The sequence below is a fragment of the Myotis davidii genome, unplaced genomic scaffold (assembly GCF_000327345.1).
Source record: "Myotis davidii unplaced genomic scaffold, ASM32734v1 scaffold329, whole genome shotgun sequence".
Lineage (NCBI taxonomy): Eukaryota > Metazoa > Chordata > Mammalia > Chiroptera > Vespertilionidae > Myotis > Myotis davidii.
The window spans coordinates 2,620,505-2,639,920 of NW_006300374.1; the positions used below are offsets into that span (position 1 = coordinate 2,620,505).

Here is a 19,416-nt window from a genome sequence, read left to right on the forward strand (position 1 = left end):
GGAGTTTATTGCCTGTTTTTTTTCTAGGAGCTTTATGGTTTCAGGTCTTATATTCAAGTCTTTAAGTCAGTTTGAGTTAATTTTTGTGTATAAGTAAGTGGTCCAGTTTTATTCTTTTGCATATGAATATCCGGTTTTCCTAATACTATTAATCAAAGAGACTGCCTTTTCCCATTGAATATTCTTGGCTCCTTTGTCAGCAGGGTCTTTTGTGGTTCCATATAAAGTTTTGGATTATTTTCTCTATTTCTGTAAAAAATGCCATTGGAATTTTGATAGGGATTGCATTGAATCTCTACTTTGGGTAATATGGACTAATATTTTAACAATATTAATTCTTCTTATATGTGAACATGGAATATCTTTCTATTTATTTGTGTTTTCTTCAATCATCAATGTCATAATCTTTAGTGCACATATTTTTACTTGCTTGGCTAAATTTATTCCCAAGTATTTTCTTATTTTTGATGCTATTGTGAATGGCACTATTTTCTTTATTTCTTTTTCAGATAGTTCATTGTGAGTTTATGGAAATATAACTGATAATTTTTATTGTGTTGAGTTTGTATCCTGCAAATTTACGAATTCATTTATTAATTTTAATAGTTTTTTGGTAGAGTTTTTAGGTTTTTTTTAATTTGTAAGATCATGTCATCTGAAAGCAGAGACAATTGTATGTCTTCCATTCTGATTTGGATGCCTTGTATTTGTTTTTCTTGCCTGATTGCTGTGGCTAGGCCTTCTGTAGTATCTTGAATAGGAGTGGTGAGAGTAGGTAGGTATCCTTGTCTTGTTCCTGATCTTAGAGAAAAAGTTTTCAACCTTTCATCATTGAGTATGATATTAGCTATGGATTTGCAAATATGGCCTTTACAATGTTGAGGTATGATCCTTCTATACTCAGTTTGTTGAGAGTTTTTTTTAATCATGAATGAATGTTGAATGTTGTCGAATGCTTTTTCTACTTCTGTTGAATAATTTTATGATTTTTATCTTTCAGATATTAATGTGATGTATCACACTTATTGATTTGCAAATGTTGACCCATCATTTGCAAATGTTGACCCATCCCTGAGATGCAAAGAGGTTGACCCATCCTTCCATCTCAGGGATGAATCCCACTTAATCGTGGTGTATAATCCTTTTAATGTGATGTTCAATTTGGTTTGCTAGTATTTTGTTGAGAAACTTTGCATCTCCTAGCATGTTCATTGGATATATTGATCTTTAGTTTACTTTTCTGATAGTGTCCTTACCTGACTTTGGTATCAAGATAATGTTGGCTTCATAAAATAGGTTTGGGAGCATCCCTGCCTCTTCAATTGTTGGGAAATTTTTTAGAAGGATTAGTGTTAACTCTTTTTAAATGTTTGGTATAATTTGTCAGTGAGACCCATCTGGTCCTGGGCTTTTCTCTGTTGGGAATTTTTTTATTATTGCTTCTATCTCTTTACTTGTTATTGATCTGTTCAGATATTCTGTTTCTTCATGATTTAGTTTTGGTAGTTTGTATGGTTCTAGGAATTAATCTATTTCTTCTAGATTGTCCAATTTGTTGGTGTATAATTATTTATAGTAGTCTCTTTTGATCCTTTCTATTTCTGTGGTATATGTTGTAATACCTCCTCTGTCATTTATAATTTTTGAGAACTCTTACTTTTTCTTGGTTAGTGTAGCTAAACGTTTGTTAATTTTGTTTATCTTTTCAAAGAACCAACTCATTTTGTTAAACTCTTCTATTGTTTTCCTGTTCTTTATTTGATTTATTTCTGCTGTAATATTTGTTATTTCCTTCTGCTAACTTTGGGCTTAGTTTTTTCTTCATACTCTAGTTCCTTGAGTTGTAAATTGATTGCTTATTTGAGATATTTCTTTTTCATAGTGTATATATTTATAGCTATAAACATTATTATAACTGTTTTTGCTTCATCTCATAAGTTTTGATATGTTGTGTTTCTGCTTTCATTTGTTTTAAAATATTTCTTATTTTTCTTTTGATCTTTTCTTTGGTCCATTGGTTGTTTCAGGAGTGTGTTGTTTAATTTCCACGTATTTGTGAATTTTCCAGCTTTCCTTTTATTATTGATTCTAGTTTCACTATTGTGGTCTGTAAAGATACTTGATAAAATTTCTTGATTTTGTTGAGACTATTTTTGTGGCCTAGTATATGGTCTAGCCTAGAAACTGTCCTGTGTGCACTTGGGAAGAATGTGTATTCTGCCATTGGATGTAATTTTCTGTGTATATCTCTTAGGTTTCTTTGGTCTATAGTGTTGTTCAGATCTTCTGTTTCCTTATTGATTCTCTGAATGACCTGTCCATTATCGAGGGTGGGGTCTTAAAGAATGTATCAAAGTTTTTATCCCAAGGGCAGTGGTTCTCAAACGTTGATGATTTTGCTCCCCCCAGGGCACACTTTGGCACTGCCTAGAGATATTCTGCTTGTCACAACTGGTGAGGAGGGAGGAGGGGGGCGTGGCTGTTACCTCTGGCTTCTGGCAAGTAGAGGGAAGGGATGCTTCTAAACGTCTTAATAGTGCCCGGTACAGACGTTCACATCTAAGAATTACCTGGACCAAAATGGCAGTAGTACCGAGGTTGAGAAGCCCTACCCCAGAAGAACAGAGAGAAAATACTGACAGATTCAAGAAGCGATTAGGTAGAACCACTAATAGTTCCTCTGTGGTTGATGCTATGAGGACAGGAGCATCCTCCCATGACACATTGGAGCTTCTTGGTAGATTCCCGGACTGGCAAGCCTGTGGTCTGTGTACCCTCCTGGCCTTTTGTCTCAGAGAAGCCTTCAAGCAATCCAAAGCGCCTTTGTTATTCTACACAGAGGAACTTTCATCTTAACGGTCCCTCTGCCCATCCACAGAGCATGGTAGGGATTCCGGAACCTGAAATAATGTAAGGAGCTTACGGTGAGGATGAATAAATGCTGAATAACACAGTCAAGGTTGAGTGCCCAGAGAAAGGCCTTTGCATCTGGACACATGAGCTTCTAAAATGCCAGTGGTGTCCGTTGTCTTTCAGGTGGTAAACGTGTCGCGGCTGGAGGGAGATGACGATCCCGTGCAGCTCATCTACTTTGTGGAGGATCAAGACGGAGAACGACTCAGTGCAGTCAAGTCTTCAGACCTGATCAACAAGATCGACATCCAGAGAGCAGCCATTATCTTGGGTTACCGAATTCAAGGCGCTGTGGCCCAACGTAAGTGCCCGAGGCTTGGCCCCTGAGTAGCCATCTGCGCTGTGCTGTGATGGGCTGAAAGGCCAGTCTTTTCCTGACAGTGAACTCTAAGTTTAAAGCATTCTTAGGTGGCTGAAGTAGACCTATGTCTTACGCCCATATTATTAAATGGCACTTACATAGATGTCAGTTGTTAGAATGTATTTGAAAGGACCTTCTTTATTTCCATTGCTTGTGGCGATAGCCTTCACTGCCTTTTTTCCTGCCTAGTATTTTGTGTTCATAGCATTCTACTAGTGAGTTATAGTAACGTAAGTTAACTTTAGTACTTTTCCCCCTACTCTGGTCCTATTTCTTGTTTCAAAAATTTGTCTTAGGTAGAATAACGTGTTTTCTCTGTATTTATTCCAAAATCTTACATGTCATTTTGAACGTTGGTGGGGACAGTGAGTCACGCAGGAAGCCGGGCGGTGCCCTCTGCATTTATTGGCTTCCTTCTGGGTCTTTCAACACAAAGAAGCCCTTGATCCTCACCCTTTTCAATCCTGCTTGCCTCCCACCCTCGCCTCACACCGCTCCACTATTTAGAAAGAGGTTATTTTGATATTTCTTTATTATTTTTGGAAGATACGAGGCCCCTGTCCCCTGGCAAAGGCTGCTCTCAGTACTTTTTTCCAACTCACAGATTTGGGGTATTTAAAATTAAGAAAAGGAGTGGCACGGAAGAGTGTTTTTCTCTCTAAATATACCTTTATGAATCAGAGTGCTATTTTAATGTGACTGTTTTTCCTTTATGATCCTGAGAGCAATCCCTTTAAAAGCTCAGTGATACTTGCTCCCAACAGTAAGATCAGAGAACATTGGAAAACTCTGTAGGGCAAATACGTAGGTAACAAAGGCAGTTTTTAAAATGACAGCTTTGAAATGACTTTCGGCAACAGAGGATTCTTCATGGAATCCATACTTGTCCCTGGACAGTAACCAGAAAGAGGGCTAACGGGCACACTTTCTCCATTTTGTAAAAGACGATGGGAGACTTAAGGCAAATAACCACTGGTAGTGTGTGTATTTGAGATGTAATTGCATATTAGTGTGTTCTACTTCAAAGCAGTGAGAAAAAATAAAGCACGTACTTACATTTTTTTTTTTCATATATGACATTCCTGGTTGTCGGAGCGGTGTCCCACTCCAGAGAAACACTGCACCTTTTAAAAAGATGAATTGGTCCTGGCTGCTGTGGCTCAGTTTGGTGCATGGATGGGTGTCATCCACGCACTAAAAGGTTGCTGGTTTGATTCCCAGTCAGGGCACATGTCTGGGTTGCAGGCTCAGTCGATGTTTTGCTCTCACATCAATATTTCTTTCTCTCTCTCTCTGTCTCAAAAATCAATAAAAATATTTAAAGACAAAGATGAATTGCAGTAGGGTATGGGCACTTTCAAGCTCACTTCCACCTGTGGTAATAGTTTTTCTTTGCACCTCTCTTTCCTCCTTTTTGTGCTAAAAACCACAGGGGCAGCAGTCCTGGGATTGGCATCCTATCCAATACCAGGGCCAGCCCGAGGCAGCTGCCGGCCTGGGTCAGGGTCTCGTTGTGATCAATGTGCCTCTCACAGGGTTTCACTAGGTTAGGACTAAAAAGAACATCTAGTTGTCCCAGCCTCTCAGTGTGATTCTGTCCTTCCTTCTATATTGTTTTCATGCAAAATGAGCTATATTTAGGCCAAATTTAAAGGTACAGATTTTTATCACTCTGTTACCTTTCTGTTTCCCACGTAGGCTCTGCTCTGGAGCTCGGGCCTCCTTCAGTGCGTGTGCTGTAGAGCAGCGGTTGCCAACTGGTGGTTCGCGGACCACTGGTGGTCTGTGAGATCCGAAAGGTTGGCGACCGCTACTGTAGAAGCCCACCCCCCTCCCTCCCTCTCTCCGGAGCCTCAACCCAAACTTAAAGCAGCACGGAGAATCGTTTGTGTTGTTACATCCTTGAGCAGAAACCTTTCGATCCCATGGCATGTGTTATAGTGGATGTGAAAAGAGCGTCAAGTGTGGTCCCTGCCCATGATGACTGAGATGTATTTGAAAAGATGAGACTTAGAGCCATGACCATATTGATGTATCAACGTGGTACATGTATGTAATAAAACACATCTTAAAAGAAATAGTAAGATCCTGCCTGCAAGACAGAAACAACCAGAACAGAAGGCAAAGGTGAAGCCTGGAGAGGTGGTTATGAGTCAGCCCCAGGGGATGAGGAGGTTGGGCACAGAGGAGGGGTATTTTGGTTTTCTGAGCCTGGTGACTGGAACCTGAGCTTTAAGAAAGCTGAGTCCTCTGAGGGATGAGTAGGGAGGGCCCAGTCCTGGGAGGCAGGGTTAGGGGAAGGAGCTGGTGAAGGAAATTGAGAAGGACAGAGTAATTGAACCATAATAGTCTAAGGCCGTGGAAGATGGGAGGCTCGGGTGGGGTGGCAGGAAGGGTGGGAGTGGTGGATTCCAAGTAGGCTTGACTTAATTTTACTTTAGTGTTATTATTATTTTAAAAACAAGCTCTGACCAGTTTTATTAAAGAACAGTTTTGCACAACTTGCTTTTCTCCCAGCTGTCCTGGCATGCTTCTAATGATTTCAGAACCACCCGGATCAATGCTCGTCAGGCTGCACACTCTAGTGCAGTGGTTCTCAACCTTCCTAATGCTGCGACTCTTTAATACAGTTCCTCATGTTGTGGTGACCCCCAACCATAAAATTATTTTCGTTGCTACTTCATAGCCATAATTTTGCTTCTGTTATGAATCATAATGTAAATATCTGATATGCTACATGTGTTTTCCGATGGTCGTGACCCACAGGTTGAGAACCGCTGCTTTACATAGAACTGGCTGATGCTGAAAAGATGTCAAAAATAAAACAACATGGAAATTCACTTTGATGACAATGCAGAGCCATGTATTACAAGCCAAGGGTGACGTGGAACAGGAAAAAGCATCAGAAGTGCAGAGACCTCCAATTTCCAATCTAAACCATCAGTCAACATTTAATTGTTGGTTGCAGAGAAAGCAGCTGCCCACCATCAGTAGCAAGTCAACCAATAACATTTTAAAAGACATTTTACTGCCTAGAAGTGCCAAGACTCATAGAGTTATTGCTACTATTTATAAGGACTGAAAGGATTAATTACCTGTGAGTAAAGCCAGCTCATAACTCCTGGCATGCTGTAGGGGGAAAAGCACACTGTTGTCTCGTAAACAGAGCTGGTAGAATAAACTGAGAGTCAGGAGATTTGGCGTTAACCTAGCTTCGCCATTGAAGTAGCCGTGCTGCTTTAGGCACATCCTCTCTCTCACCGTGATCCCCAACCCATCCACCACATAACGTCTGTGTTGTGCTTGTTTACCTGGTCGCGTTTCCTGTTCTCAGGAGATCATAGCCTTTAACCCGTTGCCTTGGGCTGGAATGACAGGAACTTCCCAGGTGTCTCCTAGGAGAAGGCACGCTCCCTGCCCAGAAGGGCTGTCTAGTGAGCCTGTCACTGAGAGACCTTCTTTCCTTGTCCGCAGCCGTGGACAGGGTGAAGCGGCCGTCGCCGGAGTCCCAGAGCAACAACCTCTGGGTCATCGTCGGCGTGGTCATCCCCGTGCTGGTGGTCATGGTGATCGTCGTCATCCTCTACTGGAAGCTCTGCCGCACAGACAAGCTGGACTTCCAGCCCGACGCCGTGGCCAGCATCCAGCAGCGCCAGAAGGTGAGGGCACATCCCCGGTGGGCGTGCACGCATCTCGCAGGCAGGGATGGGGGAGCCCAGGCTCTCGATACCGAAAGAGAGCCATTAGGGATCTTTTGGGGTTAATGGTGGTGTCCCTTTGCTGTCACATCTGCTTGCTGAGGCCCCCGTTCTTCTGTAGTATGAACTGTTTGCAGGAAGGTGAAGCTGTGCAAAGGCTTAGCCATGCCTTTGAGAACCCTGACTTCCACTGAGATGTTGTTTTTGAGACCATCAGCTAGAAGATCTCATCTGTTCTGGGTATGAGTTCTAATGTCTTTTAACCCTGGATGTCTTCAGAGAATAGGACAAAGGGAGATTTTTCTCACATCTGTGTGTCTGTGTCTTCCATACACCACTTCCCTGGGTGGCTCCTTTATTTTCCATCCACCTGTTGCAAGCCCACCTGTCCACCTTGATCGAGAGCACTTAGTCATTAAAGGATGGTAATGCATGCCATAAACATTTCAACTTAAAATATACGAATAGGTATTTAATTGACATCTTTCAACATACCTCGTCTTTTTTTTTTTTTTTCCAGTATTTGTCTACTGAGAGGAATTCCCTGTGGTCTTTCTTTTTTTTTTTAAAAAAAAATATTTTACTGATTTTTTACAGAGAGGAAGGGAGAGGGATAGAGAATTAGAAACATTGATGAGAGAGAAACATCGATCAGCTGCCTCCTGCACGCCCCCTACTGGGGATGTGCCCACAACCAAGATGCATGCCCTTGACTGGGATCGAACCTGGGACCCCTCAGTCCACAGGCCGACGCTCTATCCACTGAGCGAAACCAGTCAAGGCCCTGTGGTCTTTCTTATAATAAATGCCCCTCATACATCAGTGCAGTTTCCAGTTTGGGTTTCTTTAGAGAAAAGAAAAGCAACCTGAGTGCCAAGTTCTCCAGGTTTTATAATCCCCCTCTTCCCGCCCTGCCGTCTTTTTGAATTGACTCCTAATTTGACAACAGCTCCTTGTCCACGTCTTCCTAAAGCATTCAGTTTCGTTTTTATAGTGGCAGCAGTTCTCTTCTCACATGTTTCACCAGTCTCTGCAGTATTTAATGGCCACATGCAAGTTTCAGAACAAGGATATTGACTCTTGGTCGGTATCTAATTCACCTGGTGTGAGCAATAACATGCCACGTACCAGAGAACGCACTCCCTGCCGACATGCAGCATCACGTGAGATCAGCCATTGCTAAGGGAATGGACGTGGTCATGAACCTATGTATTTATTAACATGTACCTTCTACTCAAAAAGTTAGAGGAACTCACTAAGCTCTAAAAGTTGGGTAAGAAAAAGCAAATAAGAAACAAGGAATTGCCTGGTTCACCTTTGAGTTTCATTCTGATTGTGAGTATAAAAAATTCTGGGCATTACAAACATAGACCTGCTGAATGAAAAAATAAGTATTGTTTTTACATTTATTTTATGACTGTAAAGGTACACGAAGAGTATTCTTTTTCTTATGAATTAACTAAGAAATGCAAAATCTTGATTAAGTTGCAAGTATATGGTTATCAAGTATGTTGGAAGCATTTTATACTTCAATATTCTAGTTGTCACGTGTCTTCATGTATTTTTTACCTACTTTGCCAAAGTTGTTTTGTTGCTAGACAAATGAATGGCACAGAAAAAAAACCTGGAAAAGAAATTCCTTGCTATTCCAAGTGATTCAGAGTGTGAATTTCATTGTGACGAGATCAGCAATAGATTTGGAAAGTTTTTGTTGTGGTGCAGAGTCCGGTTTCAGAGAGATGTAACCAGTGCAGACGGCTGTGCATTTAGGTCTCTGGTTCCTCAGTTCCTAAGGTAAACCCTCACTGTGGGAGCCCATCCATTATCTGTTACTTCAAGAAGCTATCAGAGGACCGCGTCTCTGAGGTCAAAACAGGGTAGTCCCCAAGCTTTCTCCTCCTCCCACTTTTACTTCCGAAATATTGTCACATCCCAGATGTGGCTATGAAGCAAAGGGGCAGAGTTTCCGACGGAAACGCCAGCCTTTGGAGTTGCTCAGACGTTTTTACAGGGAAGGCCTTCTGCGTGGAGCCTCCCCAGGAGACGGAGTGTCTTGCTCGGAGGGCAGCACCCCGACGTTTCAGAAGCACGGGCTTTGTTTTGCTGGCACCGGAGCCCAGCGTCTAGACTTATCAAGTGTTTTCAGTAGGAAAAGGATGGTCACCGAAGTGACTGTAAGACTTCCTCTGCTTTTCTGGGTGCCTTTCTGTTTCCTCTCTCTCCCTCCTGCTCACCCCACCCCTGACGCTGCCTCCCTGCGACTCTGAAATCTTGTTCAAACCCCAGAGCTATGAACATCTGGAAACAATCAATCTGGTGAGCGAAAATCCACACCCCCTCCCCCTGTAAGGAAAAGGAAACCTCTTCGGATTGTCTGGGAGTCGATTAGGTTTGAAATAGGATAGAGAGAGGCCTTTCTGTCATATTTGGAAGCAGGGTTCTTGCTTCTTTCTAATAATAAAGAGAAACACCCTAACCGGTGCCTTTCTTTTCATCTGTGTTCTCTTTAATCTGGAGCTTAAAGTCATCACTTGTCACTGTTCCCCACAGACCTCCCGCTTGGACCCGCCTCAGCCCGCAGAGGTTCCACTTAAGGATACGAATGGCATGGGCTGCCTGCTGCTGGTCCCATGGGAACTTGTTTCTTCTTCTGGGGACAGACCACCCCCTGTTGTTGGTGCAGGACTGGAGTTCCGTTCCTGGCCGGCTGGCACCGTGGGCCGCCAGGCGGAGCTGCCTCAGAACGGCATGCTCACTCACTGGACACCGAGCATGTGCTCAGAACTGAGCAGGCCAGGCTGGGTGACAGGCACAGATGACATGCAGTCCTGCTCTCGAGGGCTTTGGTACGGGAGGAGGACAAGGCTACAGTGGCTGACACAGTCACAGTGTCGGTCCTTCTAGGGTGCTGCAGGAGCGGGGAGGAGGGGTCCCCTCTGTCTTCTGAGAGGAGGTGACGCAGGGCTGACGGGCAGGGATGCGGCCAGATGAAGTGGGCCCAGGCGGAGGGAAGGGCACAGAGCTCGAGAAGGCTGGGACAAGGTTGTATGGAAGGGCACAGCCGAAGCTTCGGAGACAGAGGCAGGCAAGAGCCAGGCTCGGAGAGGTTTGTAGGACATGTCAGGGTGGGAAGGGATGCTGTAGGTAGTGGGGACCCACTGGATGGTTTTCGGCAGGGAGAGTAGCTGGAGTGTCTGTCGGTTTGCTCCTCGATTCTCTGCAAGGATCCCATGAGGCCTCACGCAGGTGTTTCTAGTTCACCCGCAGTCAGGTGACCATGACCTGCTGTGGCCTGGGGGCAGCAGAATCTTGGAGCACTGCTCTCCCAGACTCAAGACTTGAGGGTGGCAGGGCCCCACGCAGACACACACACGGTGACAACTTCGTCTGGTCCTCACCACTGTGGAGACGTCACGTGGTTGTTGTGAGCTTTCACAGGCCATAGCCATCCAATTGTGAACACTTAACGCGTTCTCTTTGAGATCGCAGATTTTCATTTAGGCTCTGCTGGGATTGCTCTGTGGTTTCCTTTGTCATCTTAGCGCTCCTTCCCAGGGTTCAGACTCACCAAGTACTGGGGACTTCACTCTGTCTTGTCCCGTCTGGGTCGTATTATATTTATGGCTCATGTGTTTTAAAATTCATCAGGCGTCTCGCCTGTTACTTGGCCGACCTGCTCCACAAGGCCTCCCTGACTTGTCAGTGACATACTCTGGTTGGGTACTGATCCCGGGGCCTGTCCCCTTTGTGATATAGTAAAGAAAGAAGGAACAGCCTGGCCAGTGTGGTTCAATGGTTGAGGGTTGACCTATGAACTAGGAGGTCACAGTTAGATTACCTGTCAGGGCACATGCCTGGCTTGGGGCTTGAATCCCCAGTAGGGGGAGATCCGGGGAGGGGCATGCAGAAGGCAGCTAATTGATGATTCTCTCTAGTCATTGATGTTTCTATCCCTTTCTCTCTCTCGCTTCCTCTCTCTGAAATCAATAAAACATAATTTTAAAAAAAGGAACAAAAGAGCTATCCTTACTCAGAAGTAACTGGGTCCTAAATGAATATTAAAGCACTAATTAATTGCCACCCTTCTTTTATAAGATATGAATTCAGGTTTATTCTGCATATGGAAGCTGGAGACACAGTACATCCAGACTTAACTTTAGATTTAAAAAAAAAATAGAAAAACTAGAAAAAGTGTACCAGTAAGTAGGGTTGAAATGAAAGTAGCTAATTCCATGAGTGTGTGTGTGTGGGGGGGAGGGGGCAGTGATTTCTGTAATTTTTTCCTTCTGTGTGTAAATGGCTTTTGTTTTATGCGTAAGTACAGATTAGTTGCCAAATTTCTATTGTTGTGGAAGGCGGTGACTCACAGAGCCTGTGGGAAGTGTAAGGATCTAATGGGTATATTTAGAGGTGTTAGTGGGACTCCACCAGAAGCAATAGGGCTTCAAGGCTGTGGTGGATGTTTCATTTATGGCAAACACCCTTTCCTTGGTTCCCCCCAAAATTCAGTAGGTTCTCTGCCTCAGCTGACCTTTTAGAAATTCCTTCCGTCATCACCTGTTTGTAGAGTGTGCACCATGTGTCACATCCTGTTGCTGAGTTACGTAAAGCAAGTTTGTATCAGAATTTATATCTATAGCTTTATCTGGTGCCTGGGAACGTTTAGCTGACTGTGTATTAAGTCCTTGATGTTTATCAACCAAGAGCAATAAGAATGCTGTCAGTCTCATTGTAAGGCACTTTGACATAGGCATATATTTGGTTGTTTCATGAGTTGGTCAGTGAAGGCCTTTAGTTCCTAGACTTGGGGTACACAGGCTGCACCATGGAGACAGTGTGGTTCAGATTTTCCACTTATTCTCTTTGGAGAGCTTTGCTTAGAGAAGGTCTCCAGTCTGTGGCTCCTCCTTCAAATTAAAAAAAATATTTCTTCCACTTAGAAAAATGATTAAGTTTAGAGAGAGAGGAAGGGACATGGGGAGAGAGAGAGAGAGAAACACTGATGTGCGAACGAGACATCAATCAGCTGCCTCCTGCATGCCCCCCACCAGGGATCAAGCCTGAAACGTGACTGGGAATTGAACCAGGAGCCGTCCGGCACACGGGACGATGCCCAACCAACTGAGCCAGACTAGGCAGGGCTTCTCCTTCAATTTTGACAAAGCAAACCATCTACCTCACAAAAGAGAGTGTTTCCCAGTCACTAGAGGCATTTGCTTTCTTACCGGAGAATATACCAAAAAGGGTTTTACCAGGATTGATAAGACGATGTTGATGGTGATGATTAGATGACGATTATAACTGTTATTCTTTTGTTTAGCGGCACCTTGTTTATGGAGCTAAAATGAGGTGTCACAGCCACATGGGTGAGAGGTGCGTCTCTCTTCTGTAAAGTAGGAGGTCTTTTATGAAAGGAGGCTGGACAGGGGGACCAGCCTGGTGCCTAGATCCCCGGCGCGCTCAGGAAAATCACGTTTAGGTGCGAACATATGAAGGGGTTGTCCACCTGGAATTTGATTCCCTTAAGGGGACTACGTGCCTCTAGAAGGGTGTGCACCCCAGGGATTTGGTGTGCTAATCCAGTCTCAGGGATGAGGATTTATCCTGGGGGAGGGTTGGGGGTGGGGAGCCATGGAGCAGCAGGTCTGGTTTATTGTTTTCGAAACAGCATTCCTGAGCCGAGGGGTGTGTGGCAGTCACACACTGTCTTTTTCAAAGACCCCTTTCTCCTCATCACTGTGCCCTGTGGAGTAGCCTGCTCTTGAAACACGATATCATCGATTTAGAAAATATAGGTAGGCCAGTCTTTGCCTTTTGTTTCCAAGCAACATCTTTGTAAACTACATTTACAGTAAGTTTTGTCTCCCTCTGCTGGCATAAATCATGGTTGCAGATGTACTCTCCTACCCCATTAATCTTGGATTTTTAGTGCTAAAAAGAGGTTAGAGTTAGAGATCACAAATCTAAGCCATTAGTGTTGTTACTCATCTCTGCATAAAGTTGGCAAAAATACAACAAAACCTTGTGCTTCTGCACATGGCCTCTTGGCTAAAACAACTCCATAGATGGGTTTGCCTGTGTCTCTTGACTAATAGGACTACCTGTGGGTGTGGGACACAGCCTGGCTGGGAGGGCTCAGTCTTGCACGTGGCCTTCCTGCTGGCAATGAGGAGACCCTTGAGGAGACTACTTATATGCAGTTTATTGTCCTACTAGAGGCCTGGTGCACGGATTCGTGCACCAGTGGGATCCCTCGGCCTGGCCTGTGGGGATCGGGTTGAAACCGGCTTTCCGACATCCTCTGAGGGGTCCTGGATTGTGAGAGGGCACAAGCCAGGCTGAGGAACCCCCACCAGTGCACAATCGGGGCTGGGGAGGGACTGCAGGAGGGCTCCAGTGCATGTCCGGCCGTCTCACCAGGCTGATTGGCCGGACCCCAGCAGCAAGCTAACCTACTGGTCGGAGCGAATGCCCCCTGGTGGTCAGTGCATGTCATAGGGACTGGTCGAATAGTCCAGTGGCCGTACACTTAGCATATTAGGCTTTTATTATATTAGGATGCCCTGCAAGCTCAAATTAAGGAAGCTGTTAATACCCAGTGGTGCCCCACCTTCACTGTCCATGCATCCATATACGCGAGCACCTCTCCTATCTTAGCACAGGCTGAGAAGCTGAGGCCCACACCTGTGGTCGCAGGCTCATGGGGTCTTGGTTGTGGGTTTGGTGTGGGTGCCTCGGTGGGATGTAGGCCTCCTGCATATGCCACTGTGACAGGTGGACTTTTTCAAAGACCCCTTTCTCCTCATCACTGTGCCCTGATTACTCTCCTTTCTAGAAACTCTTTACTCCCTTTACTTCTATTGCATTGAACGGTTCACACTCTTTTTTTTTGAAGTAGGCTTCTATTTTGTTCTTGGCTCCCTTTTTTTCTCTCTGAGTCCCAAATTATTAGATGTCCTCCAACATTTTATTCATGGACTGTTTTCATCTTAAAATACCGTTAACTCCCCCACATGTCACCTTCTAGACAGATGCTCTCAGAGCCACATCTCCAGCCTGGCGTCCCCCAGGCTTCTGTCCTCCGACTCCAGCCACACGGCTGCTTTCCTCTGGAGCTGTTTTTTTTTGTGTGTGCCGTTTCAACCGAAGTATGTTTGAAGCAAGACCTGACTTTGTATTTCCTCAGGGCATCGTTCCTTCATGACTCACCCCTTACCCTCAGTGTCACTTCCACTGTTCCACGTCCCTGCTGGTTATCACTGGCTCTCTCTCTCCTTTGCCTCTTGCATCTGGTCGGCGTCCAGTCCCTCCCGCTTGGTCTGTACCTCCCTCCCTCCTTCCTTCCTTCCCACTTTCTTTGTTAAGACTTTGGGCTTCACTCTTGTCATTCCAGGAATGTGGAACTGTTGAGCCGTATTCCCTGGTCCCTGCTTGAATTTTAGAAATCTGCCTCTTTAGAAATATGTAGGGGCGTCTCTGCTCTAGAAGCTGGCATTTGGAGTCGTCCACATGCAGGCCGGCCTTCTCTCACTGCCTGTATTCTGACCCATCTAGAGCAGCTAATGAGATCTCTGCCCAGCCTCAAGGGTTTGCTGGTCCCTGACACAATCCAGATCACGCTCTGTGTCCAACCTCTTTACTTCTAAGTTCTGTCTGTCCTCCGAGTCCTGACACAAGTCCCCATTTCTCTGGAATGCTGTGCCCCTGTCCCTGTCTCTGGAATTGCATAGCACATGGTCATGCCGCTATGGCAGTGGGCCGGTGATCGTCTTGGGGTGTCTTTGTATTATGGTCTAGCAGCGCTATTTAATCCTTGTGCTCTTTAAGTTTTTGCAAATAACCATTTTTTCTGCAAATTCAAGGCATAAACGGCGCCTTGTACACATTTGGCGTTTCTGAGATGTTGGTGGAATTGCAGGCACGACCTCGCCGGCCCTCACAGGCTCCTTGACGGTCACCAGCGTTCAGACCAACCGACCCGCCTCTCTGTTTTAGCTGCAGATCCCCAGTGTGAAGGGGTTTGACTTTGCCAAGCAGCACCTAGGGCAGCACAATAAGGACGACATCCTGATTATTCACGAGCCAGCTCCGCTGCCGGGGCCCGTGAAGGACCACGCCACGCCCTCCGAAAACGGGGACCTCCCGAGCCCCAAGGCCAAGGGCCCCTCCAAGAACGTCCGCCATCGAGGAAGGTTGGTGTCGGGCTTTCTGCATTGTACTCTGTCGTGAAGCATGTTTCCGTTTTCAGTTTGTCAGTTTCCAGTATCAGAAGGGCTGACGGAGAGTATTGTCCACGCCTGCAGCCCAGGAGACTGACCACAGCTTTCCCAAAGGCAGCGAGCCCGAGGGCCGCTCCAGTGGACCACCCCAGGGGGCTGTCTGCTCTCTTTCCCCAAAGCATTTAAGATTACGAATCACTACCCATCGTGGTTTGGCGGTCCCCCTGTGACTTGATTAGGGATTGGCCAGCTCAAGAGTATATATTCTGGGTGAACAAGCTTGGCCTTCTATAATGTCTAAAAGGTGCATAGCACACGATACACACCCAGTACTGGCTTTGTCCTGGCCCATCATGCCTTCATTGCTCTGTCTGCAAGTGACCTTCCTTTATCACAGCTTTCTATCTTTTTTAAAAAATATATTTTTATTGATTTCAGAGAGGAAGGGAGAGAGAGAGAAAGAAAGAGAGGAGGATGATGAGAGAGAATCATTGATCAGCTGCCTCCTGCATGCCCCACTCTGGGGATCGAGCCTGTAACCCAGGCATGTACCCTGACCGGGAATTGAACTGTGACCTCCTGGTTCATGGGTTGACGCTCAACCACTGAGCCACTCCGGTTGGGCACATCTTTCTATCTTTGCTTGATTTTTCTCTGGCGGCTGATATCACCATTGTTAGTATGTTTGCAAGGACTCTTCACCACCTCCCATCTCCCTGCCCAGCTCCCATCTCTGTTTATTTTCGTTCCTCTTATCAGGGTAAAGCACCCCGTGGAGAACTGCTTGATAACACACTCCCTGGAGGTCCCCTCACCCTCTGATGCCCTGGGAAGGGCTACATCTCTGTTAAAGGAGACCCAGTTCAGAGTCAGGCTTTATTAAGTTGACTTTAGATCATCACAGTCAAGCTTTGGCTACTAAAGCCTTAAAATTATCAGCCTGTCTTTGAGCTTTGATACTTTGGATCATGATTTTCTGCTAAAAGGAAAAAAGTAGTGTGGGCTCATACCAATATGATGTTATAATTCCTGACATCAGAAAACCTCTCCGGGGGTTCTGGCCTAGTTTTAAGAATTTAATAGATGATCTTTACAAAAGAAACTGCATTAAGGAGAGAGATGGTATTTGCTTAATTATCTTGTAGGTTAAGCATAAGTTACATCATTAAGGATTATTAATATGCTAGTACAGATTTGCAGTCTTTTTTTTTCTTCCCTTGTAGTCTCATCCTAAACATTTAGTCACGACATCTCAGTGGCCTGTGTGGTTAATATAATAATTTAGCATCCCTCACGGGCACCAGAGTGTGTTGGCATTTCACACTGCTCTTTAATCCAGGGAGCACAAAGGGAGGGGTGCCTGCTGGTGGAGTTTTACTAGCCTGGTGCCCCCTGGCTTCCACGCTACCCTCGCTCTTTAGTTATGGCATCAGATCTCAGTGGGGATGTAACTGTAGGCTTCTTCCAAAGACCTGGAGCTCGGTGGGGTGAATGCAGACACCCTGGCTTCCTGGAGATTCTGCAGACCCAACTGACCCTGAGCCAAACCAGACTGCCAGCCAGGGCCCTGGTCACTGAAGGACCGCCCCCTAATTGGGCCCCTGATTTCTTGGCATTGGTTGAAATGCAGCCTGCTGAGCCCTTTCCTGCACTGTTACACTATCTTCAAGAGGTAACTAAGTGCAGTCCGTGTCCTTGGAGATGCTGGACTGTGAGATATTTTGGATTGTCTACCAATTTCTACCAGTCTGGCCTGGAAGCCTGACTTCCACGTCCGAATGAGCATGACCGGCCCCTCCCTTTGCGTTCTGTTCCTCATGCTTACGTTTGTTTGGTGTCTGCAGAGTTTCGCCCTCAGATGCTGACTCTACCGTAAGTGAAGAGTCCAGTGAGAGGGAAGCAGGAGATAAGACGCCAGGCGCGGTGAATGACGGTAAGTTCCACAGAGTGGTCTGTGACTCTCCTCGCTCTCCACATTCAGAGCAGTCGTGACGAGGTTCTAATAGCAGGGGTCCTCAAACTACGGCCCGCGGGCCACATGCAAATACAAATATTGTATTTGTTCCCGTTTTGTTTTTTTACTTCAAAATAAGATATGTGCAGTGTGCATAGGAATTTGTTCATAGTTTTTTTGTAAACTATATTCCGGCCCTCCAAGGAGGTATGTTTTGAGGCTCATAGCCATGTTCTGTTCTAGTTTCAAGTCCTAACGATTTTCCTCCCTGAAGGGTAAGGAAGAATCGAACTACTACTACCAGAGTCTCAAAAACGGCCTCCAGGCTGTGACCTTTTCAGCATCCAATTCAAGGATTTCACAGCTGTCGCTGTCAGAAAGTTGTGTATTTATCATAGGTCCAAGTGCATTCTGTTTGGTCCTAGCTCTTTCCTCTGGTGGATAGTTCAGTGTGATCAGACAGGTTAGCTTGTTTGTGTCAGCTGCTGTAGCTTCTTAGGCCAGGTCCGAAATGAACTTCACTCCCCTTCTAAGCAGTAGTACCATGAACCCAATGCCTGTAAAAAGACGAAGCCCACGGGCCTTACATACATGGGAGCATTTTCTGGCGTGATGACAAGGTAGCTGGGTTTCAGTTGAATAGATTCTGTTAACCAAAGTGCTAGTGTAGCTCTTGTGTTTTCTGGAGATTATAGATGTTTCAGTAATGCAGAAAGAATTGGGGTGCTCAGGACATGATTTTTAATGTCTATGCTCATATATTTTATATATATATATTTTTTAACATATATTTTTACTGATTTCAGAGAGGAAGGGAGGAGAGAGACAGAAACATTAATGCTGATTGGCTGCCTCCCGCACGCCCCCTACTGGGGATAGAGCCCGCAACCCAGGCATGTGCCCTGACTGGGAACTGAACCATGACCTCCTGGTTCAAAGGTCGACGCTCAACCACTGAGTCATGCTGGCCAGGCTATGCTTATATTTTTTATCACAAATTTCTCTTTATGAAAATCATACAAAGCGAATGGTATTGGGGAAATGAACAGATTCCGGATGGAGCCAGAGGGCCTGTCCTGTCACTGTCACCCTCGTGACCTTGCAATAGTCCCTGGGCCTCTGGGCGCCTGTGGGACTAAACGAGCTGGTTTCTGACGTCCCTTCCAGGTGTTTCATTTCCCTGTGAAAGGAATACCCCTTGGACTATAGGGAAGAGGTTTTTCTTTGGATCCAATTTCACAGAATCTTAAAAATGACTTAGCACCATGGTAACAGGTGCACTGTTTCAGACGGAGAGGATTAAAATCTAACTTTGATCCTGGGAAAGGAATATTTGGAAAGGAGAATCAGGAGCATCAGCTCTGGAGTTCCTCAGTTCCTTAGGTTACCTGAGAAAATCTTCCCCAGTTTAACTGCTCACGGATAAGATTACAGCAAATCTATTCTAGACGGCTAACAAAAGTCAAGCATTGCTCTCAACATGGATTCAAAATCCCAGTAGCAGGCATGTCAGCTTTGGGACTGAGAGGTGGCGGTGGGAGGAGACGAGTGGATTAGATGTTCTGAGTATGAGGAGCTCAGATGCCACACTATTTTGATTTGGAGACATCGTACATGGAAATCCGTGCATTTCCATGACTTAGAAAGACGGTCTTCTCACTGCCAGCATCACTTCACTTTTAAAACTGTTTACTTCCATAAAGCTAAAATGCTACCATACAGGCGTTTTATTGCTTGCATAGAACTTAGCTAAATCCCCTATAAAATGATTCTGAGTTTATCATCATAACATTTGAATTATTTCGTAATGCACATAAAAATCCTTTTTTTGTTGCAAGTCACAATAAAATACAGATTAATGGAGTCAGGTGGTTGCTTGAGCCCGTCTGGGACCCTTGGGCATGTTGCCCCGGGACCAGCGTCCCCTCTCACCACAGGGGGTGGCAGGGCTGTCACAGGTCATTGGCAACTTCAGGACCCGCCTTCCTTTGGAAGCACAGAAAAGGCTGTTGTTTCGGTTTTGGTCCATTTGAGGTTGTGCTTTATCCCTTTCCCAGCTGGTCTTTCGGGAAGCTGGCTGCACCGTGATGTATACCCTCCCACCCTTATGAGATGGTACACGTGGCCCCTGCCTCACAGGATAGTAACATGGGTCACAGGCATTAATAATAAGGCAGTGGGCCCTAGCCAGTTTGGCTCAGTGGATAGAGCGTCGGCCTGCGGACTAAAGGGTCCCCGGTTCGATTCCAGCCCAGGGCACATGCCTGGGTT

At 45.4% G+C, this 19,416-nt stretch overlaps 1 protein-coding gene across 1 annotated transcript in view; it reads left to right on the forward strand.

Annotated features, from left to right (window-relative positions):
- Positions 1-19,416, forward strand: part of KIAA1549 (KIAA1549 ortholog) — a gene marked incomplete at its 5' end in the record, with an annotated part of 130,572 nt that overhangs the window by 64,325 nt on the left and 46,831 nt on the right. Inside the window, 4 exons of the mRNA XM_015572666.1 lie at positions 3,037-3,214; positions 6,749-6,933; positions 14,968-15,164; positions 17,036-17,124. Of these exons, the coding sequence (XP_015428152.1) occupies positions 3,037-3,214; positions 6,749-6,933; positions 14,968-15,164; positions 17,036-17,124 (649 nt within the window). The remainder of the gene's footprint in view (positions 1-3,036; positions 3,215-6,748; positions 6,934-14,967; positions 15,165-17,035; positions 17,125-19,416) is intronic.